Genomic DNA, 15,966 nt, shown 5'->3' with positions numbered 1-15,966 from the left:
GCAGAAGCATGAACAACAGCTGGGAGACCTGGAGAAAAGGATGGATGTAGTTGAACACAGAGTCACAGTGGTGGAAGCTGATACCAGTTCCTCCAAGGATAGGATCCAGGCCCTGGAGACGCAAGTCCATAATTTGCTTGACCAGGTTCATGATCTCGAGAACAGGGGCAGGAGAAAAAATATTTGGATCGTCGGTCTGCCAGAGGGTGAGGAGGTGAGCGGCCGGTGGAATTTATTGAGGACTGGTTGCCGAAATTCCTTAACTTGGAAGCTGGAATGAGAGGCTTGAAGATTGAGAGGGCTCCCTGGGTCACTGTGCAGAGGTCAGGTCTGGACCAACAGCCACTTCCTATCTTGGTGCGGTTTCATCACCATAGAAAGAAGGAGAGAATCTTGGAAGCTTCCAGAATCCAGGGGAAAGATCTGAAGGCCCTAACTTATGAGGGTTCTAAGATCATGTTCTTCCAGAACTTTTCAGTGGGGGTGATCCGGAAAATAAATTCCTATGATGGTGTCAAGACTGAGAGAGCTCAGGATCCAATATTGTCTGAGGTATCCAGCGGTGCTCCAGTTAACCTTAGATGGATCTGTACATCTCTTTGACACATTGGAGAAGGCAAGAGACTTTAGTGGACAAATTAACTTAATCTGAACAATTTATTATGTACAAGTTGTTTGGGTATGTCTCTGTTATTTTTAAAGAAAGAGGAAGTCTGATTGGGGCTTCCTTTTCCAAATTTTTAATGATAATAATCTGGTCTAAACTATGTTCGGGGGCTGTTGGGATGTGTACTTTCAATTTCTAAAGTTGTTGTACCAAAGGATGGGTGGGGTACTTACCCTTTTTTTTAAAAAAGTCTTTGTTCACATTGTTATTTCATGGTGTATTTTCTTTAGTTTCTGTTTGTGTTTGCAATGCGGCTCTAACTAGGAGGAGATTGGGGTGGCTGGATGCCTACTTATGGGCAGTTTTATGCCCAGTTCAGGTATTTCATTGCCCTGGCTGCAGTATAGGCAGCAGGATGGGAAGTTGGGTTCTGGGATGTGTAGATGCCCCCTACGGACAATGGGTGAGTTCCCTTATTCAGCACCACTGGTGCTTTATATGTTGGTTTGTTTTTTGTTTTTTGTCATATATTATCTTTGATAGCTTTGTAAGTTTGTTAACTGTAGTAGGTTTCATTTATGCAGTTTTTATGTTTGATGGATCTTGCAACACTAAGGCTCAGTGATTTGTAATTCGAGTTCCTCCTCTCTGGAATCGAAATGTTACTGCAGAAGGTTATGGCTAATGACTTGATTAAATGGTGTACCTGGAACATCAAGGCCAATTAAGAGGAAGAAGGTTCTTTTGAGTCTTAGAAAGGAAAAGGTGGATATTGCTTTATTAGATTAGATTACCTACAGTGTGAAAACAGGCCCTTCGGCCCAACAAGTCCACACCGACCCTCCGAAGAGCAACCCACTCAGACCCATTCCCCTGCATTTACCCCTTCACCTAACACTACAGGCACTTTAGCATGGCCAATTCACCTAATCTGCACATTTTTGGACTGTGGGAGGAAACTGGAGCACCCGGAGAAAACCCACGCAGACACAGGGAGAATGCGCAAACTCCACACAGTCAGTTGCCTGAGGCGGGAATTGAACCCGGGTCTCTGGCACTGTGAGGCATCAGTGATAACCACTGTGCCACCTTGCCGGACAGAAGACACACTTGGATGATAGGGAGCATTTGAAGCTAGAGCAGAATAGCTTTGATTGGGTTTACTTTTCATCGTTTAATTCCAGAAGTAGGGGAGTGGTTAGGAGGAAACTCCCATTTAAGTTACTAGAGTGTATTAAAGACATACACGAGAGGTTTGTAATATCAAAGCCCTGATAAATGGGGAAGAATATTCCCTTGGCAACCCCGGACTTGGTGGTATCTTGTACGATTGGTAATATTACCATCTCTAATCATACTCCAGTGTACCTGTTGGTTAAGATTAAGGGCCCAAGCACTGGTGAATGGATCCCCCTTTATCCTGAAGGATAATAAGTTTATGGAGTATTTCTCTCAGGAAATTATGGTGTTCCTAGGTATTAACTCAGGCTCTGTGAGTAGCCCATTCGTCCTTTGGGAAACTGCCAAAGCCTATGCCAGGGGGTTAGTTATTTCCTACCTTGCCAGTATGAAGCGGCAGAAGGGCGAGCAGCAAAGTCTCCTTGAAGCACTGTTGAAGGTAGCCGAGAAGGCTTACTTTGACAGAGGACCAGATGGGCTTCATAAAGGGCTGCAGATCCTCCAATAATGTGAGGAGGCTGCTTAACATAATTCAAGCGCTGTCAACAACAGTCAATACAGCAGTTGGTGATTTCTCTAGATGCAGAGAAGGCATTTGACTGTGTCGAGTGGCTGTATCTTTTTTATGCTCTGGAGCGGTTTGGTTTGGGCGGAGCCTTTTTAAGATAGGTAAAGGTTCTCCACAGTGACCCTCTCACTGCGGTCATCACCAATGGGGTATGATCAAGCAACTTTAACATTTTTAGGGGCCGTTGGCAGGGCTGTTCCCTTTCACCATTGTTTTTTAAATTGGTGATGGAACTGTTGGCGGAGGCCATTCCTAGGGATCCTAATATATTGGCTCCAGAAGTGGGGTCAAAATTACATAAGATTTCGTTGTATGCAGACGCCTCGCCTGATACAATGCATCAGCTCATTTGGCACTTTTTCGGAGTGCAAGATTAATCTTGCAAAATCAGAGGCAATGCCTATCAATGGTGTCACAAAGGTGTTAGGTCTTGAAGGCGAATATCAATTCTCATTTAAGTGGGCATGGGGTGGTGGGGGGGGGGGGAGGGGGAGAGGTTTGTGTATTTGGGCATATTCATTACTCCAATTCTAGATCAATTGTTTACAGCTAATTTTGATCAATTATTCAACAAAATCAAACAAGACCTTCAAAGATGAGAGGCGCTTCCAATCTCATGGTTAGGTCGGATAGCGCTTATTAAGATGAATTTTCTTCCCCATTTGTTGTACCCTATACAGATGCTCCTCCGATTTTCAATAACCATACGTTCAGGAGACTGAACGGCTGGTTCAGCTCTTTTATTTAGCATCGTAAGAGGCCCCTTATTAAATTAACTAAACTGCAGTTGCCTCACAGGCTGGGGGGAGTGGGTCTCTCGGACATTAAAAACTATCAACTAAGCTGACTTTTATATTATGTGAGTAATTGGGCTTGTGGGGAGATATTAAAACCCCTTACTAGCTTGCTGTTTTTGGACAAAATGAGGACAGTTAAGGAATATTGCCATAACCCAATAGTCATCAATACTGTTAAAGCAAGGAGGGCAATTTGGCAGAGGGAAGGCAATATTGGCAAAACATCTTTTTCTGCACCTATAGTGGGTATGCCGGGTCTTCAACTAAGGATGATAGATTCAGGTTTCAAACATTGGGCAGCAAGGGGTGTGTCTTGCATGGGCGATTTATTTGAGGGAGACACAATGATGTCCTTTGGTCAGTTAGCACAGAAATACGAGCTATCTAACAGGGATCTCTTTTGTTGTTTTCAAGTTAGTGATTTTATTCAAAAAAAGACTACACCTTTGACTGATCCCTACAAATCCAACATTGAGAGGAGGGTGCTCAGTGCTAAGAGTACACTTTCTGTCAGCATTTTACGTCATCAACTGGGTGGGGGCGGCGGCTCCTCGGATGAGTTCAATTGATTCTGCAGGGTGTGGGAGAGAGAGCTCGCTGTTGAGGTCTCCTCAGAGGCATGGGAAGATATTTGGGAAAATGCAAGAAACCTATCAATTTGCAATAGGACCCATGCTTTACAGGTGAAGATTCTCCACAGGGTCCACTTGGCTCCAGATCGTTTGTCAAAATTTACACCAGGAGTATCTTCAACATGTCCCAAGTGCATGGTTGGTACAAGGACTCTTACCCATTGTCTCGTCTTGTGATCGGGTCCAAACATACTGGAATGCTGTGGCAGGTGCAGTGGTGGGGATTTTGGGTGTAAGGATGGAGAAGTTCCCAATCTCTCTCCTTCTTGGGCTGCCCAGTATGTTCCCTGTAGATGCGCATAAGAAAAAAAAAGTTTCAACATCCTCACTTTCTGCGCAAGAAAGATTATCTTGTTAGTTTGGTATCTGAAAATAGTTGGGATTTAAATTTTTTTAATATATACATAAATATACATTTGTACATGAGGGTGGTTTGGATTTTTTAACTTTTTTTGGTGTTTTTTCTTTGTATTGTTTTGAATTTATATTGTTTTGTATTTGTTGAAATATTTAAAAATCTATTTTTCAATAAACATATATTTTAAACAAAACAGACAAGAATGAAATAAATAAAGGGCTGATAATGTGAGATAAAGAAGAATGAAACAATATAAAGTCAAATATATATGTCAACATAGATCAGTTAGACCAAAGGGCCTGTTTCTGTACTGTGCATTCAATGCAATTCTATGAAACTCTGAGAAGCACAAACACTCAGGGTTCACCATTAACACTTTAAAAATACCACTTTGTTTCAATGTAAATGTTTTGAGAGTGTGGATTCTTTCTCCTTGCTTTCTGAAAATTTAAGTTTCCAGGAGTTCTGAGTCAGTATCTAATCATGGTGCATTCAGACACAAGGACTTGCTGTGAAACAGGACAGTTAATCGTCTTGTGTGAGCCAAGTGGAGCAGTGTGAATAAGACTGTTCCTACCTGGAACCTGATCAAGCACTATCATTCTCAGACCTTTTAACAACAGACACCCAAGAGTCACCTGAGAACCAGCCGGATGACAACAATATTAAACAGATTGTTCTGCTGATTAGGTTTATGATTTGTTTCATTCATTGAGCTCAAAGAATAGTCAATTCTCTTCACCTCTCTAATTCCGATGTAAAGCGTACCTCCCACACTCTAACATTATTAGGTTACAAAACTGAATCTCAAGGATAAAATACCATTAGAGAAATTGGAATTTGAATTGAAATTAAATGAATGGAATTTTGCAGTATCTTTTACACACCAGGTTGTCCCAAAGTGCTTCACAACCAATTAAATATCTTCAAGTGTAGTCATTAACTGTTGTAGCAAATGCAGCAGTCTATTTGCACACAGCCAGCTCCCACATTAACCAACAACCAAAGGATATGTTTGCTGAAATGTTTGAGAAGCTTATAGTGACCTAAGCACAAGGGAGAACTCCAAAATATTCCAAAATACTTTTGAGGAAGCACAAGGGAGAACTCCCTTGTGCTTCCTCAAAAGTATTTTGGAATATTTACCTTCATTTGAGATGTCAGAGTTGGTTTTATAGGTGAAGGCTTGTTTAAACAGTGGAGGTCTCATCAGTTGGCTGGTTTGCGACCTGTGTTGTTTCTTCCAGGAGTAGTCTGCTGAATCTAATGTCAATCAGTCACAGGGGACACCTTCTTTGCCTGGAATGAAGGCCCTGGTGTTGAAAACCTACCCAGTGAGAGCTCCTAACTAATTCAATGTTGACCTTTCAGCAGTGCCATAGAGGAGGCTCTGGCTGCTGTTGGAACAGCAAACCCTGGAGACCCAGGCACACAGAGAATTTTTGAAAAAAAAAACTTAATATTTTCTTTTAAAGTGATTTATTAAACAGAAGTTTACTGCATGTACCCACTCGTTGGATAGTGGAACTATTTTACATTATCAAATATTTCCCAAAAGGCATCTGACCAGAATGGTAAAAAGGGTTAAATTGTAAGAACCATTTGCATCGATTAAGTTTATATCCCTGTCTGGCCAGAAGATTAAGGGATGATTTATTTGAGGAGTAGGATAGGCAGTGGGAAATTGTTTCCCTTAGTGAGGAAAAACAAAACAAGGGTCACAAACTTTAAAATTAAAGCTAATTCATTCAGGAGGATCATCAGGTTTTCCTCACACAGAGCGTATGAGAAATTGGAAACTCTCCCAGAAAAGCTGTTAAGGTTTCAGTTCAATTAAAAATGTCAAAAATTAAGATTCTTAGGAGCTTTGTTAGGCAAAGGTTTGAAGAGATGCAGGACCAGAATAACTGACTAGTTTCCATACATTTCAGTCATGATCTCACTGAGGGACTGAACAGGCTGGTGCTATCTTCCCTGGAGTGTTGGAGGCTGAGGGGTGACCTTATAGAGGTTTATAAAATCATGAGTAGCCAAGGTCTTTACCCCAGCGTGGGGGAATCCAAAACTAGAGGCCATATGTTTAAGGTGAGAGTGGAAAAATTTAGAACAGATCTAAGGGGCAGCTTTTTCACACAGAGGATGGTGCATGTGTGGAATGAGCTGTCAGTGGAAGTGGTGGAGGCTGGTACAACATTTAAAAGGTATCTGGTTAGGTATATGAATTGGAAAGGATTGGAGGGATATGGGCCAAATGCTGGCAAATGGGACTAGGTAAATTTAGGACATCTGGTCAGGATGAATGAGTTGGACAGTGAGGTCTGTTTCCGTGCTATACGGCTTTATGACTATGACTCTGTGAATGGTGGATCAGGCTCATAGAGCTGATTGGCTCCTGATCTTCCTCTATTCCTATTAGCATTTAAACCAGTTGAATGTTGCACATTGAATGATTCCAAAATGCTTGTTGGCAATCTCTGTGAAGTGGCAGTACGCTAACTCTTCACACAAATAATGGCTGTTAGAATGAGTGCTGCCACCATTTCAACCAGTTATATCAAACTCATCTATTTCTGAGCTAAGGTCTTACAAAGCATTGCTGCATATACATTGTCCTTTGTACATCAGTTTCTCATCTGATTATGCATCGCGTGCAAATTCATTATACAGAGAGTTCCATTCAAAGATACATTACTTTCCAGGCAATGAATAATTGATGATAGAAACAGGAGACTGAAATTTCACTTTGGGACTCAAGCTTCAGGAACTGAACTCCTGGTAGTTGTTATGTGTAAAATAACTGGGACCTTTTCCTGAGTAATAAAGTTAGTAACAAAATGAGATGCACAATCAAAATAAACTCAGTCAACCCTTGTCAAATGGCCATAAGTGGGAACAAGATTGTGTCTAAATCCAAAATCAATAATAATATCCAGGGATTTCCATTGTGTGTGTTCACTGAACAGATCTAACGATGACTCAATCGGTGATGATTAAAATTTCACATCAAAGTGTTGGATTTCATGACAGCCGGAAGCTCCAGACATTATTAACGTCAAATCTCTTGAATACTAGAATGTTCTGAGAGTCCACAGCCAGCCAACCCCGCTTCCTACACCTAACCCATCTCTAGCAACCCACTCAATATCTCCAAAGAGGCAAAAGTGAGGTTTAAGATGTCAACCCTTAGCAGAATTTCAATGATGGGGATCATCTTGCATCGCAAACAATGATGACAAAAGTCTTAGAAAATTGATGCCCAGATTTCATGAATGAATTTTTTAAAAGCTCCCTTGAATGAGTGCAGCTCCAAAAGAACTCAAGAAGCTCAACACTATACAAGAAGCCACCCGCTTTATCAGCACTCCATTCGCCATGTTCAACATTCATTCCCTCCACCACTGATGCACCATGACAGCAGTGCCTACAATCAACAAGATGCAAGCTGTCAAACTTCCTATGACAATAACTCCTAAACCTGTGGCCTCTGCCACCTAGAAGAACAAGTGCATTTGCAAATAGGAAATTTCTCTTCAAGTCACATCCTGACTTGGTACAATATTACCTTTCCTTAATTGTCATGGGGCCAAAATCCTGAAATTTCCTCCCTCAAGTACTATGAATGTATCTATACCACATGGACTGCATTAGTTCAAGAAGACAGATCATCACCATCTTCTCAAGCACATTTAGTGACAGGCATTAAATGCCAGTCTTGTCAGCAGCATTCACACCCATGAAAGAAGTTATTAAAATGTTGGCAGTTCAGATGCAGCCCTCAGTTCTTTAATTGATAGCAGATGTTTGGAGCTCACTTCCACAAAGACAACGGATGCTTGTTAATTCATAATACCTTTCTTATAAAAAGGTATTAAGGAAATTAGAGCAAAGATGGATATATGAACTTATGCAATAAATTGACTATCTGCATCAATGCAGTCCCCATGATCAACAAACTGAGAAATGAAGCTCTCATTTGGGAAAAAACGCTTCATTAAGTAGAGTTGATTATTAAATTCACTCCATCCGCACAAGACAGTGTACACTTCCAGAGATAAATTCCAACTGATCTTTCTGGTCACAGTTATTTCTCCCCAGTAGCAAAATATTGTTGTTTGCCCCATTTTTAAAAGTCTTGAATTATTAACTTAAATTGTATTAACGTGGCTTAAAACTCTGGTAGAGAGTGGGTCTTGTATTTTAATCAATGAGATATAGAGATTTACAGCATGGAAACAAACCCTTCAATCCAACACATCCATGCCGACCGGATATCCCAACCTAATCTAGTCCCACTTGCCAGCATCCGGCCCAAATCCTCCAAACCCCTCTCATTCATATACCTATCCAGACACCTTTTAAATGTTGCAATTGTACTAGACTCCACTACTTCCTTTGGCAGCGCATTCCATTCATGCACTCTCCTCTGCATGAAAAAGTTGCCCTTTAGGTCCCTTTTATATCTTTCTCCTCTCACCTTAAACCTATGCCCTTGAGTTCTGGACTCCCCCACCCCAAGGAAAATACCTTGTCTATTTATTCTACCTATACCCCTCATGATTTTATAAACCCCTATACAATCACCCCTCAGCCTCCAACTCGCCAGGGAAAACAGCCCCAGCCTACTCAACCTCTCCCTATAGCTCAAATCCTCCAATTCTGGCAATATTCTTGTAAATCTTTTCTGAACCCTTTCAAGCTTCACAACATCTTTCTGATAGGAAGGAGACCACAATTGCACGCAATATTCCAACAGTGGCCTAACCAATGTCCTGTACAGCCACAACATGACCTCCCAACTCCTGTACTCAATACTCTGACCAATAAAGGAAAGCATACCAAATGCCTTCTTCATGATCCTATCTACATGCAACTCCACTTTCAGGAGCTATGAACCTGCACTCCAAGGTCTCTTTGTTCAGCAACACCCCTAGGACCTTACTATTAAGTGTATAAGTCCTGCTAAGATTTGCTTTCCCAAAATGCAGCACCTCGCATTTATCTGAATTAAACTCCATCTGCCACTCCTCAGCTCATTGGCCCATCTGATCAAGATACAGATCATGTCGATAGAGCAGTACAGTACTCCTTTAGCTCATTGGGGAGGCTAGTACTAGGGGTTTACAGTAACATAAAAGTTACAGTTATTCCTGCAAAGAGCAATTAACAAACATGTCTATACATGAAGGATGGCAGATGTTTGGAACTCAGTTCCACAAAAGACAATTGATGCTAGTTAATTGATAATACCTTTGTTATAAAAAAAATGTATTAAGGAAATTAGAGAAAAGATGGGTATATGAAATTAGGTAATAGATCACTGTGAACTAATTGCATGGTGAAATTGATTTAAGGAGCTAAATGGCCTCCTCCTTTTCCTATTTTCCAGATTGTTTCACATCACTCTCTCCATTGCCCATCAACAAGCTTCCCTTATATTTGTCAGGTTTGATATTTAGCTTGAGCATAGCATTTGGCTATATTGGTACATATGTAAAAATCAGACAGAAAGAGATTAATTAGCCTCAGAGATGAAGTTGTACGGCAAATGTTGTTGAGATCAGTTTCTGGGATATGAAGGTTGTTCCAAGATGAAAAGCTAAGTGAATTGGGCCAATATTCTATGGAATTTAGAAGAATGAAGGTCATGTCATTGAAACAAATAGATACTGAAGGGATTTGACTGGGTAAACAGAGACATTGTTTCCCATGGCTGTTAAATATAGGAACACAATGTAAGACTGAGATAGACAGATTTTCAGGGAATTGAGGAATATGAAGAGTTGGTGGAGAAGTGCAGTTGAAGATGAGTCATAATGAATGACAAAGCAGCTCCAAGAGTCATGTGGTGTCCTTACTTATTATGCATTTATATTCTCAGTTATCCTTTGAGGGTGATGTAGGATTGGAATATGTTAGCTGCACTTTATCTCATTAAAATTGTCATTTTTATTTTTCTGTAATTGCCAATAGTCAAAATCCTTAAACACCCTTCCGAACAGCACTCTCTTTATGTCCATGTCCCAAGGACTGCAGTATTTCAGGACAACACCTCACTAGAATTTTGCTCATTGGAATTTTCTCATGGACAATTAGGGATAGGCATTTAATGTTGGCGAAGCCAGTGACACCTACATCCTGTGAAAGAAGTTGAGAAAAAATCATTGGGAACCAGGGTGGAATGCAACATTCTCACTCTTCCTGAACAGAAGAATCAAAGATTGGGCCATAGTATTGTAGATCCTCTTCTAATCAACTCTGAATTTTTTGACTCAACTTACCTTTCCATTTTCCACAACAAAGCCTATAAGCCAGTTTGCAGATGACAGCAGTGTGGTGATAATGTCACTGGGTTATTATGCCAAAGGCCCAGGGTAATGGTCTGAGGGCAGAGGTTCAAATACCACCACAAAAGCTGTGGATTCAATCAGGTAAAAAGTATTGGAATTGAAAGTTAGTTTCAGTAATGGTGTCATGAAACTATTATAGTCAGGCTTTAGAGAAGGAAATCTGCCATCTTTACTCGTTCTGACTTAGATGTGATTCCAGACCCACAGCAATGTGGTTGACTCTGAATTTACCCTTTGAAATGATGTGTAGCAAGCTGTTGAGGTCAATGAAGGATGAACAACAAATACTGGTACAGGCGGGACACCCACATCCCATGAGGGAACAAGATTTTTAAAAATCCCACACTTCCTGGTCAGGAAAGTGAAAACTCTCGCTCTGTAGTCACCCGTTTGGCATTAATGGAGCAAACACTGTTCTCACGTTCAGCTCCGTTAATATCCCAGCTAAAACAAAGTGAACGGTTGGATTGCCCGAAGGAAGGAAGGGAGAGAGTAATTACACGCGCGCGACTTTGGAAAACCGAGACTGGACTACGGTTTACAACGCAAGCTAGACGTCATTTAAAAAAAATGTTCCTTCAAATCTTGCAACTATGAAGTTATTTGTTATGCGAAGTAAGAGTCTAACAAAACACACATTACACATATCAGGTGTACTGGGGGGGGGGGGGGGGATATAAATAGAAGCAGTTCATTAGCTGGTTCGGAAATTCAATAGCAGGTGAAACTTGTCCATCTGATCCATGCGACACAACCCAAGTACAGCAAAGAGTCACCTTAATGGACTGCATATAAAGCAGGTCTTCCAGGAGAGCTCACGCAGACAAGGTACTTCGCTCCCATCTGGTGCAAGGCCCAGAGATTACCCTGAGAGGTGAGACTTTCGGGGGGGTTCACCCTTCTTCGTTTCCCCAATAGATCGACTCTCAAACGCAGTTGAGAAGTGACTTGGAACTTCTTTGAAATTCATTGAGTAGCTTTTTGTTTTGGCTATGCTCTAGTAACGTGTGCTTTACGAAGTTGTGGAGATGTAATGGTTAAGTTTCTTCAGTGTATTTGGGTTGAGTGTGAGGGTCGGACCCTGGGACTTTTTTTTTGGATTGGAGTCAACAGTCTCCAGGTATCGGAACGTGTGAACATCTGGAAGATATGCCCCCCTCTGTAAATGTGTTCCCCAAAGTAGCATGGGCGAGCATTGCAACTTGGAGTAATAACGTTCACATTTAGCTGAAACTGTCGATTATAATGTGGGCATAATGTAAATATATAATGCATTTATGGCAAAGCACACAGGGCTATAGGGGAAGAGATCTAATTAGCTAGCTCCCTGAAAAGTGTCCTGTGTAGTGCGGGGGTGACTGAAGCCCAGTCAGCAAGGGGAATGCACATCACAAATACTGCAAGCTCATCCGAAATCGATGGAGAGAAGGAAAGGCGAGCGACAAGATCAGTTGCGGATAACAATAGTTTCAATCCGAATGAGGACGCCGTTGCCTGGAGGTCCCGTCTTCTGAAGCGGCTGTTATCTTTATGAGAGAAAAGGAATCGTGACTGTGTGTTTGTGAGAGAGAGTTGTGCGCAAGGCAGTATCCAAGTGTGTGAAAGCGAAAGGGGGAGAGAATAGAAACGGAGGGTGAAGGGGTAGCGGGCGAAAAAGTGATGGCGTGTTACAGAGGAAAGTCAGAAAGAAGAGGGAGGATATATGAGAGGGTGGCAGGCTAGGGAAGAGAAGGGCACCTCCCACTTATTCCCCCTCAACCCCCTGTTATGTTTAATTTCCCAGCAGTTTCACAATGGAAATCACTGACGTTCTGTCTGTTGCTGACATTTCCACTGCTTTAAAGGAATGCCAAGGTACTGTATCCCTGTTTGCTTCTTGTAAATCAGCATCATTCCGTTTTGATGGAAGGAGGTCGGATTTGATGCATACATTCCCTGTCTTTTCCACAGCCAATAACTCCTTCGACTGCAAGAAATTCTTTATGACTTGCGGTCTATCTAAAAAATCCGCCGAAGACATCAGGAAAGTTTTCCGAGCTATTGATGATGATGACAGTGGGTTTATCGAAGAAGATGAATTAAAGTAAGACATAAGCAGCTTGGGTTCCTTTCTGTACTTGGATTTTAAATGATTGTGAATTCCGAGCTAATCTTTGGTGGGGGGAGGGGGGAATAGTTTGCCATTGCATTGGGATATTTTCTATCCAACCTGTTCGGGAATGTTATTACATGCATCTGAAGCAGGTGGGACCTCCAAAGTGGACCTCCTGACTCAGAGGTAAGGGCACTAACACTGCAGCACAATAACCCTTCCTGAGGCTGACTAGATGATGCCTCTGCCACTGACGTGAAAGATCTGGATCAGATCCCATACCAAGACTTAGTGAGTACTGAAGAAGCCTCATTATATGTTTCAAACAGATTTGATAATCAACCTGCTGCTCCTTCCAACACTTTTTCCACTGTTTCTCTTCAGGAGAAGAAATGCACATGGAGATACAAAACCAATAACCATCTGTGGTGTCAACTGTGACTCAGTGGGTGGCACTCTCTCATACTGCTTCCATTATCAAGGGTCATGGGTTGGAGCCCACTCCAGAAATTTGAACACATGACCCAGGCTGGCACTCCAAACTGGGACTGAGAGAGTGCTGAACTGACAGAGATCTCCTCAATGGGACAATTTAAATGACGATGCACCTCCACTTCCAAAGATGGATGTAAAAGATCTTTTGGCACCATTGGAAGAAACGTTCTCCCCAGTATCTTCAAGTCATTGAGATGTACAGCATGGAAACAGACCCTTCCATCCAATGCGTCCATGTCAACCAGATATCCTAAACAAATCAAGTCCCATTTGCCAGCACTTGTCTTATATCCCTCTAAACCCTTCTTATTCATGTACCCATCCAAATGCCTTTTAAATGTTTTAATTGCACCAGCTCCACAACGTCTTATGGCAGCTCATTCTATACACACTCCACCCTCTCACCTTAAACCTATGTCCTCTAGTTCTGGACTCCCCCCAACACAGGGAAAAAGACTTTGTCTATTTATCCTATTTATGCCCCTCAGACTTTATAAACCTCTAAGGTCACCCCTTAGCCTCCACCCCAGGGGAAAAAAGCCCCAGCCTATTCAGCTGCTTCTTATAGCTCAAACCTTCCAATCCTGGCAACATTCATCTAAGTCTTTTCTGAACCCTTTCAAATTTCACAATATCCCTCCTATAGGAGGGAGATCAGAATTGTACACAATTTTCTAAAAGAGGCCTACCCAATGTCTTGTATAGCCAAAACATGACCTCCCAAATCAGTGTTCTGACCAATAATGGAAAGCATACTAAGTGCTGCCTTCACTACCCCTATCTCCACCAATGTTAATCTCTCAGCTAACACCACTAGCTGATTATCACCTTGTTGCAAGATCTTGTTCATACATTAGCTGTCACATTATAAAAGTACTTCATTGAATGGTGTGCTTTGATATAGCCTGAGGTTGTTAATAGATTCTGTATAAATGGTCATACCTTACTTTATTGCCGTATTCCTCTGTATTGCTTTTATAAGCTATAAATCATGTGAACAAGTGACTCGCACCACTTTTGTGAAAAGCACATTATTGAGACAACTTCTACAGTTTGTTTTCTTGCCTGGGAAGTAAGGAACCCTGGAGCATAATTTTATATGTAACAGTAAAAGCCCTTTCTCTGCAGTGTTCATTGTCCTTTCTCTGGACAGCAACATACTAATTTCCCCACTTCCCTTGCTTGAAGAATCCAAATCCAATTGGACTGCTATCATTCCAACCTTGGCAGATATCATTCAACTCCGAACAGGCCTGAAATTTTCCTCATCCATGTGAAATTGGTGTCTTATTGGTCTCTACAGAATTGGGGATATTTCTTGGATCCTTAGTTGGACATTGTTGGGCCTAAGAATTACATATGTAGAATAAAAACAATCCAACAGGCCCAACTGGACCAGGGCAGTATTTGTTCCACACAGCTTCTGCTCCTTCCTCCACGAAATTACAACTCAATACATCAACATAATCTTCTATTCTTTTCTCCCTCATGTGCTTAGCTACTCCTTAAATGTATCTACATTTGTCGATCTGGTACTCTCATAGAAAAACATTATTTCCACCTCCATTTGAGTGCAAAGGTACTTAACGTTCCACATTCCATCTGCTCTCTGGCTAAAGAATAATTCACCATCTAAACTAATTCCAGCAACAGTATTGCTTGGCTTTGTGACTAGATGGATTATTGAATGTCGTGATCATTCTACAAAGGAATTCTAGACTTTTAAATGTTTGTATTTTATGTAAATTTTTTAAATGTTCTAATTCTTTACCATAAAATCATTAGCTAATGCACATTGCAATATTTTCTGAGATGCAATACAACAATATCCTCCAGTAGTCATTTGTACCAACAATGGAGAAATAGATAGTTCTTCAATTGGATTTGGAAACCAGACCAGACATCATTGTTACCCAAGAGCAATCTCTACTGTACTGTTAAATAACAAGTGCTTGAAATCATGGGATGAAGATTATGTTCCCAAATGGCCTTTGAAAACATTTGGATTCATTCTTTTAACTGGCTTTGCTCTTCCAGGTATTTTCTGCAGAGGTTCTCTGCTGGAGCTAGGGTGCTGAATGACAAGGAGACCAAGACATTCATGGATGGAGGAGATAAAGATGGCGATGGAAGACTTGGTACTGATGGTATGTTGATTTAATCTTTAAAGACTTATCATTTTCAAACACTTGAACAGCTGCAACCCATAACGTGGATGGGTTTTTAAATCTTGACTTTAACAGTTTAAAAATCACTTTTGATCATTTTGGTTTCTACCATTTCAGCATTTTATTCATGCTTACAAATCTTCTAAATTATTTAGGGGTATTGAAGCATATAGTTAAAGCAACTGATGCTATCCACTGAATGTAAGAACTACAAAAGTTTCCATGTCTAACAAATGTTCTCATCTTACAGAATTTGTCGATCTGGTACTCTCATAGAACAACATTTATTTCCACCTCCGTTTGAGTGGAAAGGTACATTTAAAAACAAGGCACAAGTTTGAATGGCACAAGTACAGCATAAACGACATATTTCTGTTGTATTGAAGAGATGTTAGAAGCACTTCAAGCATTCGGATATAACCTGATTGAACAATGTGTGGTTTAACCAGCTCTGTACATGTAATGTCTTTGGAAGACTGAAAACAATAAAAAAAACTTTGCCTTGTTTCCAAATGCTTTTCTTGTCTGCAACCATATCTGTTTCAAGAATGTTCAGAAGTTTGGGTTAAGTTAAACTTAACCCTGCTAGTTCAGAGCTTGTGTGGGTAAAATCCTGATGTTAAAAATCTGCAGGTTTTAAAATCTAATGCAATACAAATTTTCTATGATGTCTCTCTCTTTTGGAGATGGGGTTTATGCAGATGGGAACACAATTTGCAACAA

The 15,966-nt window shown here is 41.0% G+C and overlaps 1 protein-coding gene across 3 annotated transcripts; it reads left to right on the top strand.

The window, feature by feature from the left end:
• Positions 1–11,258: 11,258 nt before the first annotated feature.
• Positions 11,259–15,750, top strand: LOC140464772 (parvalbumin, thymic CPV3-like). Of its 3 annotated transcripts, none has more exons than XM_072560265.1 (5): positions 11,259–11,316; positions 12,275–12,342; positions 12,439–12,571; positions 15,113–15,222; positions 15,494–15,750. In XM_072560265.1, exons 2-5 carry the CDS (start codon positions 12,282–12,284, stop codon positions 15,517–15,519), a joined length of 330 nt encoding a protein of 109 aa, XP_072416366.1. In that variant the 5' UTR covers positions 11,259–11,316; positions 12,275–12,281; the 3' UTR covers positions 15,520–15,750. The 3 variants fall into 3 exon arrangements, with proteins under 3 accessions (XP_072416366.1, XP_072416364.1, XP_072416365.1); XM_072560263.1 differs by having other exon boundaries at positions 11,270–11,362; XM_072560264.1 differs by having other exon boundaries at positions 11,270–11,362; positions 12,272–12,342.
• Positions 15,751–15,966: the final 216 nt, after the last annotated feature.

This window comes from Chiloscyllium punctatum, chromosome 40, assembly GCF_047496795.1.
Source record: "Chiloscyllium punctatum isolate Juve2018m chromosome 40, sChiPun1.3, whole genome shotgun sequence".
Classification (NCBI taxonomy): Eukaryota; Metazoa; Chordata; class Chondrichthyes; order Orectolobiformes; family Hemiscylliidae; genus Chiloscyllium; species Chiloscyllium punctatum.
Note: the sequence above shows the minus strand (reverse complement) of the source record. Positions and strands in the feature narration are given on the sequence as shown.